The sequence below is a fragment of the Neovison vison genome, chromosome X (assembly GCF_020171115.1).
Source record: "Neovison vison isolate M4711 chromosome X, ASM_NN_V1, whole genome shotgun sequence".
Lineage (NCBI taxonomy): Eukaryota > Metazoa > Chordata > Mammalia > Carnivora > Mustelidae > Neogale > Neogale vison.
This window is the reverse complement of record NC_058105.1, coordinates 40,681,342-40,706,192: the sequence shown is the minus strand read 5'-3', so window position 1 is coordinate 40,706,192 and position 24,851 is coordinate 40,681,342. Positions and strand designations below refer to the sequence as shown.

General features: G+C 34.6%; 1 protein-coding gene across 1 annotated transcript in view; it reads left to right on the top strand.

Annotated features, from left to right (window-relative positions):
• Positions 1-24,851, top strand: part of TBC1D8B (TBC1 domain family member 8B) — a 58,646-nt gene that overhangs the window by 12,825 nt on the left and 20,970 nt on the right. Inside the window, exons 2-10 of the mRNA XM_044235038.1 lie at positions 4,693-4,803; positions 7,483-7,601; positions 8,109-8,334; positions 9,215-9,455; positions 12,138-12,345; positions 13,240-13,407; positions 19,288-19,437; positions 20,029-20,179; positions 20,668-20,882. Coding sequence (XP_044090973.1) covers positions 4,693-4,803; positions 7,483-7,601; positions 8,109-8,334; positions 9,215-9,455; positions 12,138-12,345; positions 13,240-13,407; positions 19,288-19,437; positions 20,029-20,179; positions 20,668-20,882 — 1,589 coding nt within the window. The remainder of the gene's footprint in view (positions 1-4,692; positions 4,804-7,482; positions 7,602-8,108; positions 8,335-9,214; positions 9,456-12,137; positions 12,346-13,239; positions 13,408-19,287; positions 19,438-20,028; positions 20,180-20,667; positions 20,883-24,851) is intronic.

Sequence of the window (24,851 nt, the reverse complement as noted above, 5' to 3'; positions counted from 1 at the left end):
ACCTTGCTTTTTTGTGATCTTCCTATGCCATTCAATAAACAGTATTGTGATGGTGTATATCCTTAAGAGGCTTGGTGTTATTTGTATGGCTGGATGCTACCAAAAACTCCATAGACATTACCAGGCTCTAGAGCATTGGTACCTTACTCAATGTAGACATTCAAAGGATGATTTGAACTTCTTTATAATTTTTAATCTCTTGTTCTGTCATAATAATAGAGAATGTCTATTCTCTCCTCAATTTACTATAGCTACAGAAATTCCCATGTATAAGCTGATTGATGACCTTGGATGCCCAGGCTGTCAGATAATAAACCTCTATGTACGTAGAAAAGCAACCCAAAGTTATCTGCTTGTTTTCTTGTACTTTTACAACCCAGACATTGGCACATGTTAATTCCTGATTGATTTGCAAGGACTTGATGATGATTATAGCTTAATGAGCTAGAAGAGTTCCCCAAATGACTGGAAATATATTCTAGCACTAGGTTCCAAATTATTTGTCGAATGGCTTTATACTAACTGGCTGATTTAATGTACTTACAAAAACTGAACAATTTCCTTTCTACATAGTGTAAGGCACTTATAACCTTGTGAACACATTTCTGCTGCTGCTGGGGGGAAAAAATGACGTTTCTTGTCAGTGATTTTGACTAATTTGTCCCCAGTCTCACAACTTTCTAGCATAGAACTAATTGTTATCATTACGTTACTCAGGAATGATTATCCATGGCCTCTCCTTTCTTTTCTGCCTCCTCACACATCCACTCTCCCACCATTATTTTTCAGCTGAGACATACTTTTTTTTTAACCATTTTGCTCTTTCTCCTGTTCTAATACTATTTTTCTAGTGTATGTAAGTAAGGCAATAGAATTTAAGCTAGTTTTACTTAAAATGTGGTAAGGGCAGTGGTGCCTGGGTGGCTCAGTTAAGTGTCTGCTTTTAGCATAGGTCATGATCTCAGATCTCAGAGTCTTGAAATCAAGCCTCACCTGGGACTCCCTGCTCAGCAGGGAGTCTGCTTCTTCCGCTCTCTCTGACTCTCCCCCTGCTTGTGCTCTCTTGCAAAAATAAATAAATGAAATCTTAAAATAAAATATGGTAAAGGCAAAATAAGTGATTTTCCTTATAAATTTGAAAATTTTTTTGAAATTTTTAGAATTTAAATTCTTGGGAGGCAATTCCAGCAGCTAAAACAATGCTGTTTAATAAGTGCTTTTTTAAAAAAGATTTTTATTTATATATTTGACAGACAGAGACCACAAGTAAGCAGAGAGGCAGGCAGAGAGAGGAAGGGAAGCAGGCTTCCTGACAAGCAGAGAGCCTGACGCGGGGCTCGATCCCAGGACCCTGGGATCATGACCTGAGCGAAGGCAGAGGCTTTAACCCACTGAGCCACCCAGGTGCCCCTAATAAGTGCTTTTTTTTAAAAAAATTAATTAACATAATGTATTATTAGCCCCAGGGGTACAGGTCTGTGAACTGCCAGGTTTACACACTTCACAGCACTCACCATAACACATACCTTCCCCAATGTCCATAACCCCACCACCCTCTCCCTACCCCCCTACCCCCAGCAACCCTCAGTTTGTTTTGTGAGATTAAGAGTCTCTTATGGTTTGTCTCCCTTCGGATCCCATCTTGTTTCATTCTTTTCCTACCCCCCAAACCCCCCACGTTGCATCTCAACTTCCTCATATCAGGGAAATCATATGATAGTTGTCTTTCTCTGATTGACTTATTTTGCTAAACATAATACCCTCTAGTTCCATCCACATCATCACAAATGGCAATATTTCATTTCTTTTGATGGCTGCATAGTATTCCATTGTATATATATACCACTTCTTTATCCATTCATCTGTAGATGGACATCAGGTTCTTTCCATAGTTTGGCTATTGTGGACATTGCTGCTATAGACATTCAGGTGCACGTGCCCCTTCAGATCACTGCATTTGTATCTTTAGGGTAAATACCCAGTAGTGCGATTGCTGGGTCATAGGGTAGCTCTAGTTCCTCATGCTGTTTTCCAGAGTGGCTGCAGCAGCTTGCATTCCCACCAACAGTGTAGGAGGTTTCCCCTTTCTCTGCATCCTTGCCAGCATCTGTCATTTCCTGACTTGCTAATTTTAGCCATTCTGACTGGTGTGAGGTGTTATCTCATCGTGGTTTTGATTTGTATTTCCCTGATGTCGAGTGATGGGGAGCCCTTTTTCATGTGTCTGTTGGCCATCTGGATGTTTTTTTTGCAGAAATGTCTGTTCTTGTCCTCTGCCCATTTCTTGATTGGATTATTTGTTCTTTGGGTGTTGAGTTTGATAAGAAGTGCTTTCATTTAAAGTTATAATTCCTTTATTTTGACAATGTTGTCAAGTTGTTATATGTATATTTATATACACAGACATTCATATACTGGATTTTGAGGAGAGTTACCTCTTTTGGTTCTTCTTTCTATTCTTTTATCTTTCTTCTGAATATTTTCCCTTTCTTGTCTTCAAACTGAGAACAGTCTCCTTTTTTTGCATTTCCTGAATAATTTCAATCACATTGCTCTGAAGAGGCTATCTGCAATGTTTAGCTTCTACTTTTCTTTCTTTATCCTTCATCTTTTAGCCAAATCCAATTTCTCACAGTCCCTTGTTCATGCTGAAAGTGATAGAATTATTTTTTTTCTTTTATCTCTAAACCCTCCAGGAATTCCATGATTATTAGTTGAAATATAATCACCTCCTCTGTCTCTCCTCCTCATACCCATTCTCTCTTCCCCAGCACCTACTCTTTAATAATGTTGTCTGGATTTTCTTATTTCTGTTTCTTAAATTCTTCCACTCATACCAGAACATTTTTCATATCAGATCACTTTTTTTCTCTGTAATCTGTACATGTTGCCATTGCCAAAATCTTGATACTTTACCTCCACTATCAAAACCCTCTGTGAGGGGTGCCTGGTGGCTCAGTGGGTTAAAGCCTCTGCCTTCGGCTCAGGTCATGATCTCAGGATCCTGGGATTGAGGGAGCCTGCTTCCCTCCCTCTCTCTCTGCCTGCCTCTCTGCCTACCTGTGATCTCTGTCTGTCAAATAAATAAATAAATAAAATCTTTAAAAAAAAATCCACGAAACTCTCTGTCAGATTGCTAATTGATATTAGGCTGCATTTGTGACCCCTGATTTTATTTTTTACTGATTTCTTACATTTAAACTCTTAACCTTTCCTTTCATCTGAGCCATATTTCTCTTTGTATCTCTATTCTACCACCTAATCTTCTAATTTACCACCTCCCTCAATGCTCATTATAACTTTCCACCACACATCTGCCAGCCTACCTATATTCTCATTCAAAGCTTGCTTGTAATCTTAATTCCTTTTAAGTGAGTAAAGATAGGAATAGGAAAATAGCCAAAAGCCTATTTTGTAATTGGTTTAAATTTTTTCTCAAATCTCTATGCTAAATTAAAGAGAAATGCCTTATAAAACAACACCAACACTCAATCAAGGGAAGGTAGTTTTATATATTTCAGTCATCCCATTGAAATTTTGCTCCTGTTGTGCCTAGCAACATGTTGAAAGGTAGATGGAGTACAAACCCAGCAGTAGGAGACATGATTATTGTCCTCCGAGAACTAATAATCTAGATAAGGAGACTAGATTCATATACGTGAAACATTTAGAAAATAGTTTTAATAACTAGCCTAATAATCAAAATGCTAGGTTGTATGGTATAGATTTTAAGTGTTCAAAGTAATCAGGAAAAAGAGAAGGCATTATTGCTTGGGGTTGCCACTAAAGATTTTATGTGGGAAGTAGGTCTTGAGGAAAATGTAGAATTTGGGTTATGGACTGAACTAGAAGACTTACATTAGCATGCATAGGTAAAAAGAAAATTGCTTAGCAAAGACTCTTAACAAAGAAATTAAATTAGTTGATTATTAAAGCACCAAACTTTTTTCTAGGGAAGAGTAGGAGATATAATCCGATGATGCATTGGAACTAATTGATTAAAAGCCTTGAATTCTGAATTGAGGAATTGAGAATTGTTAAAAAGAAAATCCCCTTCTTATACATTTTAGTTAGTCAAGGTTTTACCTTGTTTGAATACCCAAGATTTTCTTATATAATTATAGTATTTGTTAACATTGAGTGCTTTACTATATGGTAAACATTTTTCTAATTTTTATATGTAATATTAGCTCATTTCATCTTTACAACAACCCTTTGTGGTAAGGTCTATTTTAACCCCCTTGTGTTACAAATGAAGATGAAGAAAAGGTAAGTACAGCTGGTTCGATTTGGCACAGGTGACAGAGCCAGTATTCAAACCCAGGAAATCTCTGGTACAAGAATCTACATTCTTTTCTGCTATATATACAACCTTATAAAGGATATATATATATATGCATATATATATATATATGCATATATATATATGCTGTAAATATACAGTGAGATTCATACAAATGAACCTGACTTGTTTTTTTTTTTAATTGAAAGATAATTTTCTCAAGGACTACTCGTATTGGAGCACACTAATCTCTTCATCCTGAATATATTTTTTCTTTAAGAAAATCTTTATAAGGAAAACTCTGGGCTAGAAATTTTTAAAAAGATTAATCCATGAGTTGTTTTTAGATGAAGTGATATTGGCTTTATGTTTTGTAAAATCTTTATTTTAGCGGTCTCTTTATTAAACAGGACTCCTAGTTGGGACTCTTGATTCAGTTTTAGACTCTACTGCTAAAGTTGCTCCATTTCGCATCCTACACCAGACACCAGATTCTCAAGTTTACCTGTCAATTGCATGTGGTGAGTACAATTTTTAAAATGTATAATCCAAACAAATAAGCATACCTAAGAAATTGAATATGTACATGTATTTATACTCCCCAGTTTTGATTTAGAAAGGAGTTAAATATGTAACTCTACAGTAAGAGAATAGCCAGATATCTAATTGTTTAGGAAAGAAGGATTACAGATTATTACAATTTTTTTTAAATCCATTAGTGTGAAGGACCTGAAGCATGTGTTCCAGCAAAGTTTGGTCAACACTACTGCTATAGGATTCCTTTCTTCAACTTACATCTGCTTCACCCAACCGCTGAGAAGATGAGAAATCCTCACATTTCATCTGTAATAACTCAGATTAGGAGAATCAAGCCCAAAACTAAAGATTGTCCCCTAAGAAAGTATAAGTCTGAAAACTTGAAACTTTTTAGTTACACATCTACTTTCTCACACAAGGCATTATATCCTTGAAATAAAAGAGGTGTTTTACTGGTAATACTACATTCTCAGTTATGCTGATGTACTTCAGATCTACATTTATATACATAGTAGAAAGAAAATGAATTAGGATGTTCTTCCTAATAAAACAACTCGAAATTTTTTAAAAAACCCAAACTGACAGTTTATTTCTCTTATGATGCCATTATAATGTTGGTTTAAATTAAAATCCCGGATTTCTGGCCTTTTTCATGTTGAAAGACTGCATTTTTCTCTTTCTTTCATCTCCCCCTCTCTTCTCAAGTAGATATATACGCTTTTGAAAAAAGCATGTAAATTCCTGGATAGTTCATATGTGTGAACATACAGCATACCATGAATTTTTAAAGATGGGGCTTATCTTTTGCATCTCCCTGTATATTTATTTAAGCATTGCCAGTGAGTGTTTTCTTTTGGCTTTCTTAAATTGAATGATATTTAAACTAAATGAAGACCATGGGGCACCTGGGTGGCTCAGTGAGTTAAAGCCTCTGCCTTCTACTCAGGTCATGATTCCAGGATCCTGGGATCGAGCCCCACATCGGGCTCTCTGCTCAGCGGGGAACCTGTTTCCCTTCCTCTCTCTCTGCTTGCCTCTCTTGCCTACTTGTGATCTCCATCTGTCAAATAAAAAATAAACAAACAAAAACCTTTAAACTAAATGAAGACGACATCATGCCTGCTGACATTATGAGACATTTGTAACCTCATCTAAATCTGGTTGATAGAAATTATTCAGGGAAAAATATCCATTCTACTTTAAAGAAGAGGGGCTATTACATAACTTATTCCCCCAATATAACATGATGCAGAAATACAATAATTACCAACTTGAAGAAATATAATAATTACCAACTTCCTTCTACCTAAAGAACCAAAATAAAGGCTTAAAATTTTCCCATGACTTTTATTTGTGATTCATTAAAGAAAGTTATTAGACTTGGTATTGTGACATTAGTAACATGAATACAGTCTCTAACTGGAATATAAGAAATATGCAGTTCTGCAGTTTCAGTTAATGTATCACTTCCATGTATCATAAAACATACCAAGGAGCCAAGATGTTCCTTTTGAATGAGATTTTTATAATCCACAGTGCTGGGGAGATTTTAAAGGTATCTTATTAAAGGATATCTTAAAGGTAAAAAGATCTTAAAGATCTTTTATAATCCACAATGCTGGGGAGATCTTAAATGCCTTAAGATCTTAAACATGTTATGTTCTTTAAGCCAAAGCAACCCAGAGCTAACTGTAATATTTGACCCTTGACAAGCTACCTACCTAACACTGATCTTGCAGTCACGTGGATTTACTTGCTATAGGGTTTCTAACCTCTTTGATGAAACTTCTTTAGGTTAACTAGGGCTTTTAATGAAAAGGGTGACTGAACAAAAGCTTCACCTTCTAAGATAAGTAGAGTTGCCACAGTTGAAATCCATATTTTTTACACAGTGTATATAGTATTGTGATGTGGATGCTGTTTGCAGTCACACAGATTATAGGGACAATACTGACTGTACTTTTTGAAGGCTATGGATTAAATTATATATTTATGTTCTGGCAAACTGTATATTCTCTTAAAAAGTATTGGTTGCTGTAGGCACCAGTTACTGGCATCTTGTTTTCAGAATTTTATATCTTTTCTCATGAGTTTTTTTTTTAATTTTTTCAATTTATTTATTTTCAGAAAAACAGTATTCATTATTTTTTCACCACACCCAGTGCTTCATGCAATCCGTGCCCTCTATAATACCCACCACTGGGTACCCCAACCTCCCACCCCCCACCCCTTCAAACCCTCGGATTGTTTTTCAGAGTCCATAGTCTCTCGTGATTCACCTCCCCTTCCAATTTACCCCAACTCCCTTCTCCTCTCTAACACCCCTTGTCCTCCATGATATTTGTTATGCTCCACAAATAAGTGAAACCATATGATAATTGACTCTCTCTGCTTGACTTATTTCACTCTCATGAGTTTTGTTTACTTTTTTCCCCTTTCATTAAATATTTAAGTCTTTTGTTTATAATAAAAAATAGTATTTATCCCTACATATACAGATGAAGTGGAGAATAAATGTAATTAATATATTTATTCTTTTATGATCATTTCTGAAAACAAGCAAATATAATTTTATTTCTTTTTAAAATGAACTTGTAAATATCAAGAGCAGTTTTGTTGTGGAGTTTCCCTTGAGTCTTTTATTCTCTTTCATTATTAATCAGGAGCCAACAGAGAGGAAATAACCAAACATTGGGATTGGTTGGAACAAAATATCATGAAGACCTTATCTGTGTTTGATTCAAATGAAGATATTACTAATTTTGTACAAGGAAAGATAAGAGTAAGTGATGTATATATTTTGTAGGTGGAATACAAAAATCTTTGAACCTCTTATTTTAGGATCAAAGGCCATGTGGGAAGGTCATTGTTTTACTGACACCTTTCAGGATTGGCAGAAATACACATAGGAATGTCAGAATCGGTGCTAAAGGAAATTATAAAGTCAGTAATTAGTCTTTGGTGCCCTTGTGAGTGCTCTTAGGGATATTTTCATTTCAGTATTTCTTGAATTTGGAGTTTGGATGAATCCTCTACTCAAAAAATATTTAGCAGCTTCGATCCTGAGTTTCGGCACCAAAAAAAAAAAATTAGCACCCATATTTGTAGTAGCTCCTTGTGAGGCATTAGAAAAAGCCCAATTACCTAATTAGAGAAAATTTGCTCACCTTTGTCCTAAGAGAAGCATTTACATACACAGTTGTATTCAGTGAACTTTTTAAATACATAAAATGTGTTTTTATTAGTAAGTAATAATTAATTTCTTAAAAAAATATTTTGCCTCCTTTAGGGATTGATTGCTGAAGAGGGAAAACATTCTTTTGCAAAAGAAGATGATCCTGAGAAATTTCGAGAAGCCCTTTTGAAATTTGAAAAATGTTTTGGTTTACCAGAGCAGGAGAAGTTAGTGACCTATTACTCATGCAGTTATTGGAAAGGACGGGTTCCTTGTCAGGGTTGGCTCTATCTTAGCACCAACTTTCTGAGCTTCTATTCTTTTCTGTTGGGATCAGAAAGTAAGTGGTTTCTGTTGCTTATCATGACTTTGAACTTGCTGACTGACCTGTCAACTCTGTAGTATTGTTAGATTGTATATAAAGCAATAGGATTGATATTAAGAGTAATTAAACTGTACATTAAAAAGTTCACTTCATCTAGAGAAAGAATCCTTAACATAGGAGCTACTGAAAGTATATATAGAATGCCTTGCATATTGTGAGAAGTGAATGAATATTAAATAATGATTGTGACCTGGCATATAGTTCCTTTCTTTGTCTTGTTCTAAACTCTCGACTCTCTTTAATTCATGTTTTAATCCTTGTTTTAGAAATACAGTATAAGCATAGTAGCCATAGTATCTAATGGCCCACCGTTGTAAAGAAGAATCAGACAGTAATGTTAACAGCATACATACAGCTTTTAAAACAGTGATTATGCAAATGTGTAAAGTAACAGATTCAAATATAAAATCAGAATAATTGGGGCGCCTGGGTGGCTCAGTGGGTTAAGCCACTGCCTTCAGCTCAGGTCATGATCTCAGGGTCCTGGGATCGAGTCCTGCATCGGGCTCTCTACTCAGCAGGGAGCCTGCTTCCCTCTCTCTCTCTTTCTGCCTGCCTCTCCGTCTACTTGTGATTTCTCTCTGTCAAATAAATAAATAAATAAAATCTTTTAAAAAAATCAGAATAATTTTTTTTAATTGTATCGGTTCCTAGAATCATCAACTATTGTTATATTCATGTTTATGCTTCAGAATTTTAACTAACCTTGAAGTCTAAAGTATTTTAGTTGTTTGTAGCATTTTTCAAGTGGTTAACTATTTTAAAAGACCTGATTGATAAACATTAATCAATATTGAAAAATTTAATCATATCTGCTTATAATTCTTTTTTGCAGTAAAACTCATTATATCCTGGGATGCAGTCTCAAAACTTGAAAAGACTTCAAATGTTATACTAACAGAGAGTATTCATGTGTGTTCCCAAGGGGAGAATCACTACTTTTCAATGTTTTTGCATATTAATGAAACATACCTTCTTATGGAACAGCTGGCAAACTATGCTATAAAGAGACTTTTTGATAAGGAAACTTTTGCTAATGACCCAATCCTTGATGATCCTCTACAAATCACCAAGAGGTATTCAAAGCTTAACACTATTTAAGTATTGTTTTACCAAAGAATCATAACATTGATTATCATTAAAGGTTAACTGTTCTATGTTATATGATAATCTTTCTTTGGACTTAATCATTGATGTGTGGAGTATTTATTTAGTTTAAACATATGCATTTCACAAATAGTATTCCCTCCATAAAGTTTAATCTTATGAATTGGTAGAAGTTAGGTTTGAAAATTATTTATCAAAATCCCAATAGGATTTGCCCTGGATTGCTTTTAGAAATACAGAGATTTTTATATGCATGGTTAGTATACATTTCTCTATGAGTAGTCTGAACAGTTTCAGATCTGATATTGTAAAATGTATTGTTTACTTTTAAACATAATTCATAGACAGCATCATTTTTTTAAAGATTTTATTTATGTATGGGGAGAAGGGGCAGGGAGAGGGACAAGCAGGCTCCATACTGAGTGCAGAGCCTTACTTGGGGCTCACTCTCCCAACCCTGAGATCATGACCTGAGCTGAAATCGAGAGTTGGCCACTTAACCAACTGAGCCACCCAGGTGCCCCTAGACAGCATAATTTTTTATGAAGAGGCAAGTTAGTGGAGTCAGTGGAGCATGGGCTTTATAATAAGAGTATAACAACACTTGGACAAGTCATTATCTCTCAAGACCTTAGTATCCTCATGTATCATTTCTACCTCACAGAGCACTTGTGAGGAATGAACAATGTAACATGTGAGAACACTTTGTAAAATATAAAACACTAGATAAATGATAATCATTATTAATGCCTGCATGAGAAGTATCTCTAATAGCTTTTTGCCACTATATTTGGTTTGCTGAAACTGACCAGAGCCCTTTCATACTGCTCAACACTCAGAACAGTTGACTGAAATAAGCATGCCAAAGGAGAGGGAGAGAAGAGAGGATCTAGAAATAGCTAGTGAATACAGATTCTTCTGGCAAGGAGCATGAGGCTATAGACTGTATGAGAAACTGAGAGGAACCTAAGTTGCAGTCCTATGGATAGACCGAACAAGTGACCTAGAGGGTTGTGTGATTACTACATAACCCTAACTGGATATAGTTGTTCTATTTGCCTATTTCTAACCATTTCTAAAATATGTATACATAAGGACTTCTTTGTGAGTATGTCTGATTTTCTGGAAAATAGATCAGCAAGGTGAATTTTTTAAAGGTCCAAGTGTGCATCATTTATAAATAGAACTCTGTGAGGATTAGGAATTCAGTTTATGTTATATTATAGTTGAGCCTTCGTTTTTGTAGTTTGTTCCTTGATTGGCCACCATAAACATAAACTTTTTAGCCATTTTATTTCCCTTAGAATATCCTTTAAAAAGCCATCTATCAATGAGTCATTCATTACCAAGTCTGTATTTAAATGACATAGGAAATCCACTTTTGTCTATGTGTATTTTTAAGAGATCCTATTGAAAATCATATATATCTAAATCCTTTTTACTAGTAAGTTAAAAAGAACAATAACTTATTTAGACTTAGTCTACAAATGACTTTTTTCTAAAATTGAGTATCTTTATTACCTCAGCTTATTATTTTTACAAATATGTATTTCTTCTATAACTTAAATAGTATAGAAACACATTAGCAATGGTTACGTTTGGTAGTATATCCTTCCAGGCTTTTTAATGCATTAATTAAAAAGTATTTGCAAAAAACATGATTGGAACTAAACATCACATATTATCGCACAGTCTCCTTTTCTCCCCACCTTAAAATAATATATCATGGACATCTTTTCATTTATATAAGCAGTCCTCTGCTTTGAAAATAATACTAACCCACCAAATTATAACTTAAGTGAGGTAAAATTAATGTGTTTTTTTGCTAATCAGAATTCTTTTGAAAGACATGATGAAATACCACATATTCAAATAATATATGCTGGAAGGATGAATTTGGTTTTAACTATGTTTGCTTTGAGTTAGAACTTGCATAATTTACTTACTACCCCAGATGGCATTGCTGCTTAACACAAGTGTTTACTGCCTCTAGAAAAATTATACTATTTTAAGTAATTGGTTTTTATTCATATATTTATATATCAGTTAACAAGTCATCTTTATTTCTTGACACCTATCTGGTGCCCAGTACTGTGCAAGCAATGCTTTTAATTTTGCTGCTAGTGTGGATTTCTTTAAACTTTCATTTAAATGTTTGTTTCACTTAATTTTAATACTACTTTTATATATTTTTCTTCTTATCTAAATTTTGATCCTGTAAATTTTCATTTTTAATTTTTCTCTTCCTTTTTTTTTCATTTTTATTTTGTTTAAACTGGGTGACTCTTGATTATCTGATAACCACATATAAAAGTTGTTTGCTAATACTGGTTTTAACTATATTCACATATTATGAATGTACAATAATATAGCAAAAATCTTCCAGCAAATCACTCCTTAACGGATGGTTTAAAGTCCTACATCATCTCTAACTTTTGTGCATTGTATTTAGTAATAAAACAAAATTCGAAAAGGGAACAAAGAAAATGTATTTGTTATGAATCCATGTGTTTCTTCCATTACATAATTTGTTGAAAAACATAGCATGTAGTATGTAATCTTTCTGCTTTAAAGTACATTTCAATTAATCAATATGGGCATGTGTGCTCTTTAGAAGTCATTATTTGAACCCTCTTTTTTCTTTTCTGCAGAGGTTTGGAAAATCGAGCCCACAGTGAGCAGTTCAGTGCTTTTTTTAGGCTCCCCAAAGAAGAGACTTTGAAAGAAGTACATGAGTGTTTCTTATGGGTACCATTCAGCCATTTTAATACTCATGGAAAAATGTGTATCTCAGAAAACTATATCTGCTTTGCTAGCCAGGATGGCAATCAACATAGTGTAATCATTCCATTACGAGAGGTAATACAAATTTGGTTACATTTCAATTTTAGTTTGAACATGCTACCTTTCAAAGAATAAAATACCACTTAACTGTAAATTATTGAAAACTCTATATGCACCACGCTTTTAGTAATTTTTAAAGAATTTTTTTTCTGAGACAGAGAACACAAACAAGCAGGTTGGGAGGGAGGAAGGAGGGGCAGAGGGAGAGAGAGAATTTCAAGCAGGCTCCACACTCAGTGTGAGCCCAATGCAGGGCTTGATCTCACAACCCTGAGATCATGACCTGAGCCAAAATCAAGAGTCAAATGCTTAACCAACTGAGCCATCCAGGTGCCCCAATACTCATTTTTTAAGTTCAGTATTATTCTTTTGAATAAGAATACTAGGATAAGAGCATTGTAGCTTTCATTAAAAGTGAGAATAGAAAAAAACTAAAAATTTACAAATCAGATAAGGGTTCAGGATGACTCGAGATGGAACATGATCGGCTAGACATTTATGACATAAATACTTAGACTATTGTATTGACATATAGTCAAAAAGACTATATGTATATGTATATATATATATATATATATAGAGAGAGAGAGAGAGAGACATAGTCAATAAGAATATAACTGATAGCTTTTATGTAGGTTAGAAATGGATGGTCAACATTGTAGCGCTGAATTTTTACATTCATCTTGTCATTTTTTAAGGCTACATGTTAATTAAGCGTTTTTCTTGAGAATTGTAATAACTTTCACTGAGTTTACTTGTGTCATTGGTGCAGCTAGTACCCAAAGTCTATTTCTTAATAAGTCATACTATGGATCAAAACCTTAGCCACAAGATTAAGCTAAAACATATTTTGCCTGAAAGCGTTAGCAACAAGGGAGAATGTGATTCATTTATGTTTTCACCCCCCAGGTCTTAGCTATAGATAAGCCAAATGATTCCAGCAAATCTGTCATCATTAGCATCAAAGGAAAAACAGCCTTTCGCTTCAGTGAAGTTAAAGATTTTGAGCAGCTGGTGACAAAACTCAGACTCAAGTGTGGGGCAGCTTCAAGTCAGTATCACGATATTAGCACAGAGGTAATTATATAGCAATCAAATCATTTTTTTTTCAAAAAATTCTTTCATGTGCTCCATTCTTTCCAAAGGAACTCAGAGTACTTTTTCTATTCATGCTTAGGTTTATTTTTTTAAAGACTAAAACCAAAGAAATTGCATTCTCTAAGTCACTTTTTAAAGCAGAAATGAGAATTAGGAACTTTATCCTTCTTTAGGAACTATATTTTAAAAATTATTATCATCTGATCTTTCTTGACTATTTATCTGCAGTATTTCAGTTATATACATCTTATACTTTCATGTAATATGGCTTTTAATAACTCCAGACTATTTGGGAATTCAGTAAGGCCTTAAAAAAGACTCTCCTCTGACTGCCGTAGAGAGACAGCAATTTTAAACTGGTCTAAATATCTTTTATTTAATATCGAGTAGCTTAGCCTTACTTACATAATATAGTTCACAGCAAAATAGTGGCAAAGCTATTTACTAGTAAAATATTGGAGAAGGCAAATCTTGGCAAAGGGTGGTTAAGAGACTGATTTTGATGTTTAGTGAGTCCTCTATGGAAATGTAGATACTTTGAATTCAAATTAATTTTCATTTTAAGTGCCTAGGAAACTCATGTTTTAATAGATTGATAAAACTTATCACATTATAACCATTGTGTTTTAATTAGGAATTCAAAGGAAAAAATCAACATTGGCTTTACTGGCTGTGTTATTTTATTTAGATAGGATTACAGTGGCTTTTACCTGTCCAGAGTAGAAACTAAAAATATTAAGCTAAGTCAGTTACAGTGCAGTATTGACAAGACTAGCTTTTTCTTTGATAATGGAAAAACAATGAAAACATGTAATTAAAAAATATATGTCTCAGTTCCAGAACCAGAATCAAGTTAACCATCAAGAATTTTCATGCCCCAACTTTATAATCTTTCATTCTCCTCAGGTGTGTGCCCACGATATTCCTTAGTTTGATGTTGAGGACACGGTAAAACCTGTAGTCCTGGTAGTTTCTCTCACAGTGCTTCCATATTCTTGGTTATATCACTTTTTTCCTGTCCTATTCCACTCCAGATTCATTCCCTGTGTTAGATTTAATGCTCTGCTTCTCTTTCTCCTTCAATCTATCTGTGTCTCTTATACCCAAAGAACTGGAATTTCCCCCCCCCAAAACTCTCAGGTGTCTCTAGTAGTTAGGTATGATCAATGGTAAAGAAAGGATTTTGTTTCAAAATGAGTTTATCATCTTTTCAGATGTATGTCAGAGTTCTAAGGTTTTCTGGTTTCTCTTACCCATTTTTAGAGGTTTTAGTAAGAGTATTTACAAAATACCAGTCGGTATACTGGTTTGCTAGGAAATGTTTTTTTAAGTGTATTCTTTAATCCCCGTTTCCTATTTGCCCCATCTACCATCTACCTCCTCTCTGGTAACCATCAATTTGTTCTCTGTTGCCAAGAGTCTGTTTTTTGGTTTGTCTCTCTCTTTCCTTTTTTCCTTTGCTTATTTGTTTTTTCCCTAAATTTCACATTATGAGTGAGATCATGTGGTATTTGTCTTTCTCTGGCTGACTTACTTTGCTCCTCATTATGCTTTCTAGCTCTATCCATGTTGTTGCAAATGGCAAGGTTTCATTCATTTTTATGGCTAAATAATATTTCATTTTATATATTTCACACACTTCATTATATAATTTTATATATTATATATAATGTATATTTAATATTTCGTTATATTAAATATTTCATATTCACATATACATATATTCATACACAATATATATACATATATTCATATGTAGTATATATAACATACTTATATAATGATTCATAGAATAATATTTCATATAATGAAATATTACATATATAATATTTATATACCTTCTTTATCCATGTACCTATTCAGGGACACTTGGGCTGCTTCTATAGTTTGGCTATTATAAATAATGCTGCAATATATATAGAGGTGCATGTATCCATTTGAATTAGCAGTTTTGTATTTTTTGTGTAAATACCCAGTAGTGTGATTACTGGACAGTAGGATAGTTGTATTTTTAACTTTTTGAGGAACTTCTATACTGTTTTCCAGAGTGGCTACTCTAGTTTGTATTCCCACCAACAGTGCAAGAGGGTGCCTTTTTCCTGAACATCCTTGCCAACACTGTATCTTGTGTTGTTGATTTTAATCATTCTAACACGTGTGAGGTATCTGGTATCTCATTATAGTTTTGATTTGTGTTTCCCTGATGACGACTGAAGTTGAGCATCTTATCGTGTCTGTTGGCCATCTGGATGTCTTTGGAGAAATGTCTGTTCATGTCTTCTGCCTATTTTTAAGTTGCATTATTTGTTTTGTGGGTATTGAGTTGTTTTAGTTCTATATATTTTGGATACTAACCCTTTGTCAGATATGTCATTTGCAAAGATCTTCTGCCATTAAGTAGGTTGCCATTTAGTTTTATTTATTATTTCCTTCACTGTGCAGAAAATTTTTATTTTGATGCAGTCCCAATAGTTTATTTTTGCTTTTGTTTCCCTCTCCTCAGGAGACATATCTGCAAAAATGTTGCTACAGCTGATGTGAGAGATATTACTGCTATACTCTCTTCAATTACTTTTTTATGGATTCGGGTCTCACATTTAGATCTTTAATCCATTTTAAGTTTATTTTTGTGTATGGTGTAAGAAAGTGGTCCAGTTTCATTCTTTTGCATGGGGCTGCCCCGTTTTCCCACCATTTTTTGAAGAGACTTTTTCTTATTGGATATTCATTCCTCTATTGTTGAAGATTAATTGACTCTATAATTGTGGGTTTATGTCTGGGTTTTCCATTAAATTCCACTGATCTGTGTGTCTATACCAGTACCATGCTGTCTTAATTACTACCACTTAGTAATATCACTTAGAATCTAGAATTATGATACTTTCAGTTTTGTTTTTCCAAAATTGCTTTGGCTTTTTGAAGTCTTCTGTGGTTCCATATACATTTTAGGATTGTTTGTTCTAATTCTGTAAAAAATGCTGTTGGAATTTTTATAAGGATTGCATTAAATGTGTAGATTGCTTTGGGTAAAAAAGACATTTTAGCAATATTTTTTCTTCCAACCCATAAGCCTGGAATATCTTTCCATTTTTTGGTGTTGTCTTGAATTTCTTTCATCAGCGTTTTATAGTTTTCAGAGTACAGGTCTTTCACCTATTTGGTTAAGTTTATTCCTACTTTATTGTTTTTGTTGCAGTTGTAAATGAGATTGTTTTGTTAATTTCACTTTCTGCTGCTTCATTGTTAGTGTATAGGAATGAAGCAGATTTCTGTACATTGATTTTGTGTTCGGCAACTTAACTGAATTCATTGATCAGTTGTAGTAGTTTTTCGGTAGAGTCTTCAGGGTTTTCTGTAGACAAAATCATTTTAGTCAGCAGAGACAATTTTACTTCTTCCTTTTCTATTTGGACATATTTTATTTCTTTATCTTGTCTGATGGCTCTAGCTAGAGCCTGTAGTACTATGTTGAATGGGAGTGGTGAGACTAGGCAACTATATCTTGTTCCTGATCTGATAGGAAAAGATTTCAACCTTTTACCTTGGAGTATGTTAGCTGTGGGCTTGTCATATATGACCTTTATTATATTGAGTTACGTTTCTTTTATACCCACTTTGTTGAGAGTTTTTAATCATGACAGGATATTGAATTTTGTCAAATTTTTTTCTGCATCTATGGGTATGATCAGATGATTTTTATCCTTTATCCTATTCATGTGGTATATCACATTTATTGATTTGTGTATGTTGAACTATCTTTGCTTCCCAGGAATAAGTTCTCCTTGATTATGGTATATGATCCTTGTAATGTGCTGTTGAATTTGATCTGCTAGTATGTTGTTGAGAATTTTTGCCTCTGTACTCATTGAGATTTTGGCTTGTAATTTCTCGTAGTGTTCTTATTTGGCTTTTATATCAAGGGCATGCAGGCCTTGTAAAATTAGTTTGGGAGTGTTCCCATCCCCTTCACTTTTTTGGAAGAATTTGAGAAGGATTGGCATTCATTCTTCTTTAAATTTTGATAGAATTCACCCATGAAGCCATCTGGTCCAGGGTTTTTCTCTGGTGGGAGGTTTTGGATTACAGATTCAGTGCCCTTACATGTTATTAGTAAGTTCAAATTTTCTTTTTCTTTATGTTTTGTTAATAGTCTATTTTTATTGCTGAAAAATATTTCATTATCTGGATATACCACCGTGTTTATCCATTCACCTCTTGACACCTTATTTGCCTTCAATTTTTGGCAACTGGGAATAAAGCTGCTATAAACATTCACATGCAGATTTTTATGTAGACATACGTTTTCAACTACTTGGTTATATACCTAGGAGCACAATTCCTGATTCATATGGTAGGGCTATGTTTTGCTTTCTAAGAAACTGTCAAACTATCTTCCAAAGTGGCTGTACCATTTACATTTCCACCAGTAATTAATGAGAGTTCTTTTTCCATATCCTCAGCCACAAGTACTTGTTATTGTCAGTGTTTTGGATTTTAACCATTATAATAGCCAATAGTATTTCACTGTTTTTTTTTAATTTGCATTTCCTCAATGATATAATATTGAGCATTTTTGTATGATTATTTGTCATCTTTATATCTTCTTTGGTGAGGTCTCTATTCAGATTTTTTGCCCACTTTTTAACTTGATCTTTTATTTTTTAAAACATGATTTCCTTTCATTCTTTTAATATATTTACAATAGCTACTTTACATTCTTAGTTTACAAAATCCAGGAGCTGGGCCCTCTCAAAGCCATTTTCTGTTGGTTGCTTTTTTTTTTTTAATAGTTCTTGTTTTTATTTTTAAACCTGGCTTTTATGGATTACCCCCATGAGTCAGTATAAATTGGTGGTCAGCCAGTGATGGATCAGAAGAGCTTATAGATGCCTTGAACCATTAAGTTTCTACTTTTTACCAGGGGAATTTTTAGGTGACGTTATATCTCAAACTTCATGCAGTTTATAAATCCAGCCTAGGTTTCATTGCTTACCTTCAAAATCAGCCAGAATTGAGTGACTGGGGCCTTTCAATGTCCCGTTTCTTTCCTGGGCAGTTTCACACCCCTGTACATGCATACATACATCTAGATCCTCAAGAATACTTTTACAACTTTCAAAGTTCCCTGCGTTTACCTAGTTATCCAGATCTTCCTTTTAGATTTTTAGCCAGACTCTTGTTTGCTCCAAACTGAAATCATAGCCTTAGGCAGCTGTGATGTTATCAACTGATTACCCTGGCTTTCTCAAAGGCCCTGGGGAATGAGGATTTTTTCCTAGACTTGAGCTCTGAATCAAATCAAATGATAACGCCACTCTGGAATGGAGATTTTCTAGGGAGCTGTTTGTTTGGGTCAAAATACTGTTTGTTCTTGGGGATGGGGAATTTAATGAAGCTCCGAAAGATCCATTGGCTGTGTTAATGCAGGCTTTCATGGCTACCACACCTCTGAGCTTGGGAGGGAGGGATGATGACACTAGCCTCAAGACAAAACTTCACGGAATCTGGTGTTCCTACTGCCTTCATTAGTTTCAGTTGTAATCGATGCTTTTCAGTTTGTTCTGTGCCTTTGGTAAATTTCCAGTGTTCTGAACTGGTACTTTTAAAATCTTTTGCCAGTATTTTGTTGTTTTTGTAAGGGTGTGGGTTCACTGAAGTCCTGAGTATGCATATGAGTCCAGATGTTGATTTGTTGACATCTCTGATTTTGATAGAAAAACAATGTCTCTCTGAGACATTGCTTTAATCTTTATTATGTAGATTGTGGTTTATAAATGACACATAAAGCATTAGTACATTTTCTTCTTGCAGAAACTTTTAAGCATACATTTGGGACAATTTACATTATTTCTTTTTCAGGTTCCTATTAGCTCTGATTCTACAGATCCATCTGATAATACTGAGGTACAATCTTTGACATGTCAGAGAGAATGCAGTAAAACTGTGAACACTGAAGCCTTAATGACAGTATTTCACCCTCAGAATCTGGAGACTCTTAATTCCAAAATGGTAGGAAAACAAAATACTTGAATCTATGGACTGAAACAGTTGATCAAAAATAAAAATCTTAGAGCAGATTAGAAAGTATCACAACTGAAAACTTCTTTTGGTGCTTGAAAACGTTTTCTAGCAGGTACTATTGTGTGACTTCTTTCATTCCATTACACAAAAGGGCTATTACAGAAAAAAAAAACAAATAAAAAAAACACAAGGGCTGTTATCAAGAATTAATGAAAATTGAACATTGGGTTTTATTTGCATAGGTTGTCAATAATCCTAAAATCAAGGTGATTGGGGGATAATGATGATACAGAGCTTTATCGCTGAAGTATTGATGCTTTTCCCATTTTTATGTGAGTTTGGGTAAGAATTTAAATAAATAAATAAATAAAATAAAATAGCAAATTAAAGCTGTTGTGCTCATGTGGATTCAGAAGAGTTGTGACGAGTGGTCCAGTGTTTGACCCCTCTGTGAATACTGATTTTGATTTTCTGTGTTCTTGATTTCTATAAGTATTGTTTCACAATGAAGAGAGTTTTCAGATTGTTTGAAAGAAGTTAATTTCTCACCATGTTTACTTGGTTGATTTTTTGTTACAGTTGAAAGAAAAGATGAAGGAACAGTCATGGAACATTCTGTTTACAGAATGTGGGCGTGGTGTTAGCATGTTTCGGACCAAAAAGACTCGAGACCTGGTTGTAAGAGGGATTCCAGAGACCTTAAGAGGAGAGCTCTGGATGCTTTTTTCAGGTATTACATATATTCACTTTATTAATAGACATTAGCTATGCCCCTTCTAGAAGTTATACACTAAGTAAAAATAATTATAAGGATGGCTAGAATAAAGTCTCATTCATCATGAATTCAGATTAGTCAAAAAGAATAAGGTAGTTCTGTGTATTTACCTGTGTATCCACAAATCTATTGTTTGAGCAAATTAGTTTATTAGGCAAGATACAGCTAATTGGGGGTATCTGTCTCTACCTTCAAAGGAAACTTAAACGGGAAAAAATAGTTCGTGAAAATTCTATTGGATAAAATTGGTATCCCAGTGTTATAGATTCTAGTGATGTCTCCCAGTGTTATAGATTCTAGTGATGTCTTTTCTTTTGTTTGTACTAGGACATCACTTGAGTACAAAGCTAAATTTAAAGTAATCCGAGTCTTTATGTATATATGCAAAGAGTAGGTTTATTACATTCTTCTTCTTTTGTATGTTAATGCAATCATCTATACAGGTGCTGTTAATGACATGGCTGCTAATCCTGGCTATTATGCTGAAGTGGTTGAGCAGTCCTTAGGGACCTGCAACTTGGCTACTGAAGAAATTGAACGTGATTTGCGTCGCTCCCTGCCTGAACACCCAGCCTTTCAGAGTGACACTGGCATATCTGCTCTGAGGCGGGTACTCACTGCTTATGCATACAGGAATCCTAAAATTGGATACTGCCAGGTATGACTTCATTATGAACCCATCTGTGTGTATGTTCCAATGGTAAAATCACATTAAATAGAGCTCCATTAATTTGAAAATTGTGATAAGAAAGACAGAGAAGCCTGAGATCAATGGGAGGTATTATTAATCTGAGTAGGATGGTAGTGGGAATACTTAAGAGAATTGATATTACTTCATTTTTCTTTTACATTTAACAAATATTTATTGAATTCCTGCTCTGTAAAAGATACTGTGCTGGGGGGGCACCTGGGTGGCTCAGTGGATTAAAGCCTCTGCCTTCGGCTCAGGTCATGATCCCAGGGTCCTGGGATCGAGCCCTACATCGGGCTCTCTGCTCTGCAGGGAGCCTGCTTCCTCCTCTCTCTCTCTCTGCCTGCCTCTCTGCCTACTTGTGATCTCTGTCTGTCAAATAAATAAATAAAATCTTAAAAAAAAAAGATACTGTGCTGGGGCGCCTGGGTGGCTCAGTGGGTTAAAGCTTCTGCCTTGGGCTCAGATCATGATCCCAGGGTCCTGGGATTGAGCCCCGCATTGGGCTCTCTGCTCAGTGGGGAGCCCGCTTCCCCCCTCTCTTTCTGCCTGCCTCTCTGCCTACTTGTGATCTGTCAAATAAATAAATAATCTTAAAAAAAAAAGATACTGTACTAAGTGCTTAAGACTATAAAGATGAATCATATAAGTAGCCTGCTCTTGAAAGCTTACAGATGAATAAGTATTAAAACATACTCTTTGGCAAATAAAAAACAAGTGGGCAAAATTAAAGAAATGTGAAGTTCTATTAAGATTTATAATAGGGATAAATTATTTTCATCTGGAGGAATCAGAAAAGGCCCCAGCCCGATGCGGGACTCGATCCCAGGACCCTGAGATCATGACCTGAGCCGAAGGCAGCGGCTTAACCCACTGAGCCACCCAGGTGCCCCCACACATTCCTTTATAATCAGCTGAGCACTCATAATGATTATGTATCAATCCTATCTATTCATTAATCTTATCAATAGAGAATTTTTTTAAAAAAGCAATTTAAGTGAATGAATCACCTAAATCACAAGTATTTAGGGTATTTAAGGATCTCTGAGAGGTAAGAAGCATAGTGCTTCTTTCCTCAAAGAATGAACACTCACAGAGTCTATGACGTTATCTATATGTAGTAGTGTAGAGCCACCTTCAGAGTAGGTGGCACTTGCTTTTGACTTCTTAAAGATTAGAGGGCGCCTGGGTGGCTCAGTCAGCTAAGCATCTGACTCTTGGTTTCTGCTCCAGTCATGATCTCAGGGTCGTGGGATCAGGCCCATGTCAGGCTCCATGCTCAGCACAGAGTCTGCTTGAAGTGCTCTCTCTCCCTCTCCCTCTGCCCCGCTCACACACATGCACTCTCTCTCTCTCACTCACTCCCTCAATAAATAAATAAAACTCTCTAAAAGATGAGAATAAGGTTAGAAACATGGAGGGCAAGAGGAAAGTTATTCTGAGTTAAGGTAACAATATAAGCAATACCATTCAGGTGAGAATAAGCCTGTCATGGAGATCAGACTGGCTAGGTTGATTTGGGAATCAAAGAAGTAAATAAGTTTGTGTGGGACAAGATCATGGAGAATCATTCAAGCCTGGGAAAAGTCTGAATCTGATAAGCAGGTTTTGTTTCTTTTGATCAAGAAGCCATGTAAGCCATACCGACTAATTAGGACTAACTGGCTAGCTTACTTTATTTATCTTTCACTCTGTCCTTCCTCCCTCCTTTCCTTCCATCTATTTAATCTATTTTCTTCCTTTTCTTTCTTCCCTTCCTCTCTTTTCTCTTTCCCTTCCTTTAATCTCTCTCTCTATATATTATCTATATATAGAGATTATCTATATATATATATATTAGATATAGATATTAGATATAGATATATAGAGATAATATATATATATAATCGCTATATATATTATCTATATATATAGAGAGAGATATAACTCACATACCACAAACTTGACCCTTTAGTGTTTTTATTATATTCACAATGTCATGCAACCACTATTACTACCTAATTCCAAAACACTTTCATTACCCCCAGAAGAAGCCCCATATCCATTAAGTTGCTCCCCATTCACCCCACCCCCAATTCTAGGCAATCACTAATCTACTTTTCCACCTCTGTGAATTTGCCTGTTAAGGACATTTTATGTAAATGGAATGATAAAATGTATGGTCTTTTGTGTCTACTTTCTTTCACTTAGGGTCATCCATTTTATATCATGCATTAATACTTCATTCCTTGTGTGGCTGAATGACATTCCGTTGTATGGATATACCATATTTGTTTATTCAATGGTTGATGGGCATTTGGGGTTATTTCAATATTTTGGCTATTATGAATAATGCTACCATGGATATTCATGTACAGCTTCTTGTGTGGACATTCTTTTTTATTATTTTGGGTATATACCTAGAAGTGGAATTGCTGAATTATATGGTCACTCTATGTTTAACATGTTGGGGCACTGCCAAACTATTTCCCAGAGACGGCACCATTTTAACTTCCCACCAGCAATGTACTGAGGGTTCCAATTTCTCCACATCCTTAATAACACTTTTTATTGTCTCTCTTTTTGATTATAGTCATTCTAGTGAATGTGAAGTGGTAGTTCATTGTGGTCTTGATTTGCATTTCCCTAATATGCTTATTGACTATTTGTATATCTTCTTTGAAGAAAAAGCTATTCAAATCCCTTGCCCGTTTGTAAAGTTGTGTTCTTTATCTTGGTACTGTTGAGTTTTAATGGTTCTTTATATATTCTGGTTACCAATCCCTTATCATATATAATATTTGCAAATTTTTCTCCTACCTTGTATGTTGTCCTTTCACTTTCTTGATGGTGTCCTTTAAGGCACAAAAGTTTTAACTTGATTTAATTTATTCTGTTAAAGTTCTTTTTAAAGCTTTAATAATGTCCAGTCTATCTGTGTTTCTTTGTTGTATGTGCCTTTGATGTCTTATCTAAGAAGCCACTGCCTAATCCAAGCTTAAAAAGATTTACTATGTTTTCTTCTATGAGTTTTATAGTTTTGATTATTAAATTTAGGTCTCTGAACTATTTTGTGTTAATTTTTGTATATGGTGTATGGAGGGAGTTCAGCTTCATTACTTGTGGATAACCAGTTGTTCCAGTGCTATTTGTTGAAAAAACTATTCTTTCATTCATTGAATCACCCTAGCACCCTTGTTGGAAATCAGTTGACCATAAATATTAGGGTTTATTTCTGGACTTGGAATTCTATCTCATTGATTTATATTTCTGTTCTTATGCTAGTATCACACTTTTTTTCTTTACTACAGCTAGGTGGTAACTTTTGAAGTAAGGAAATGTGAGTCCTGTATCTTTATTCTTTTCCAAGATTGTTTTGGCTCTTTTGGGTTCCTTGCATTTCCACATGCATTTTAGGATTAGCTTGTTAATTTCTGGGAAGAAAAGAAAAAGCCAGCTGTGATTTTGATAGTCCTTTATATTGACTCTGTAGGTGAACTTGGGGAATACTACATATTAACAATTAAGTCTTCTAATCCACAAGCACAGGATATCTTTCTTTCCCATTTATTTAGTTCTTTTTAAATTTCATTCAAAGTTGTTTTATAGTTTCTACTGCATAAGCCTTGCATTTCCTTTGTTAATTTTATTTCTAAATATTTTATTCTTTTTGATATAGTAAATAGAATTGTTTTCTTGATTTAATTTTTGAATTGTTCACTGCCAGTATATAGAAATAAGATTGATATTTATATATACTAATCTCGTATACTGCAATCTTGCTGAGCTTATTAAGTTTTAGTAGATTTTTTGTGGATTCCTTAGAATTTCTACATATAAAATCAGACTCTGAATGGTGATATTTTTATTCTTCCATTCCAATCAGGATATCTTTTTTTTTCCTTTTTCTTGACTAATTGACATGGCTATAACCTTTGGTAGTGTTGAAGAGAGGTA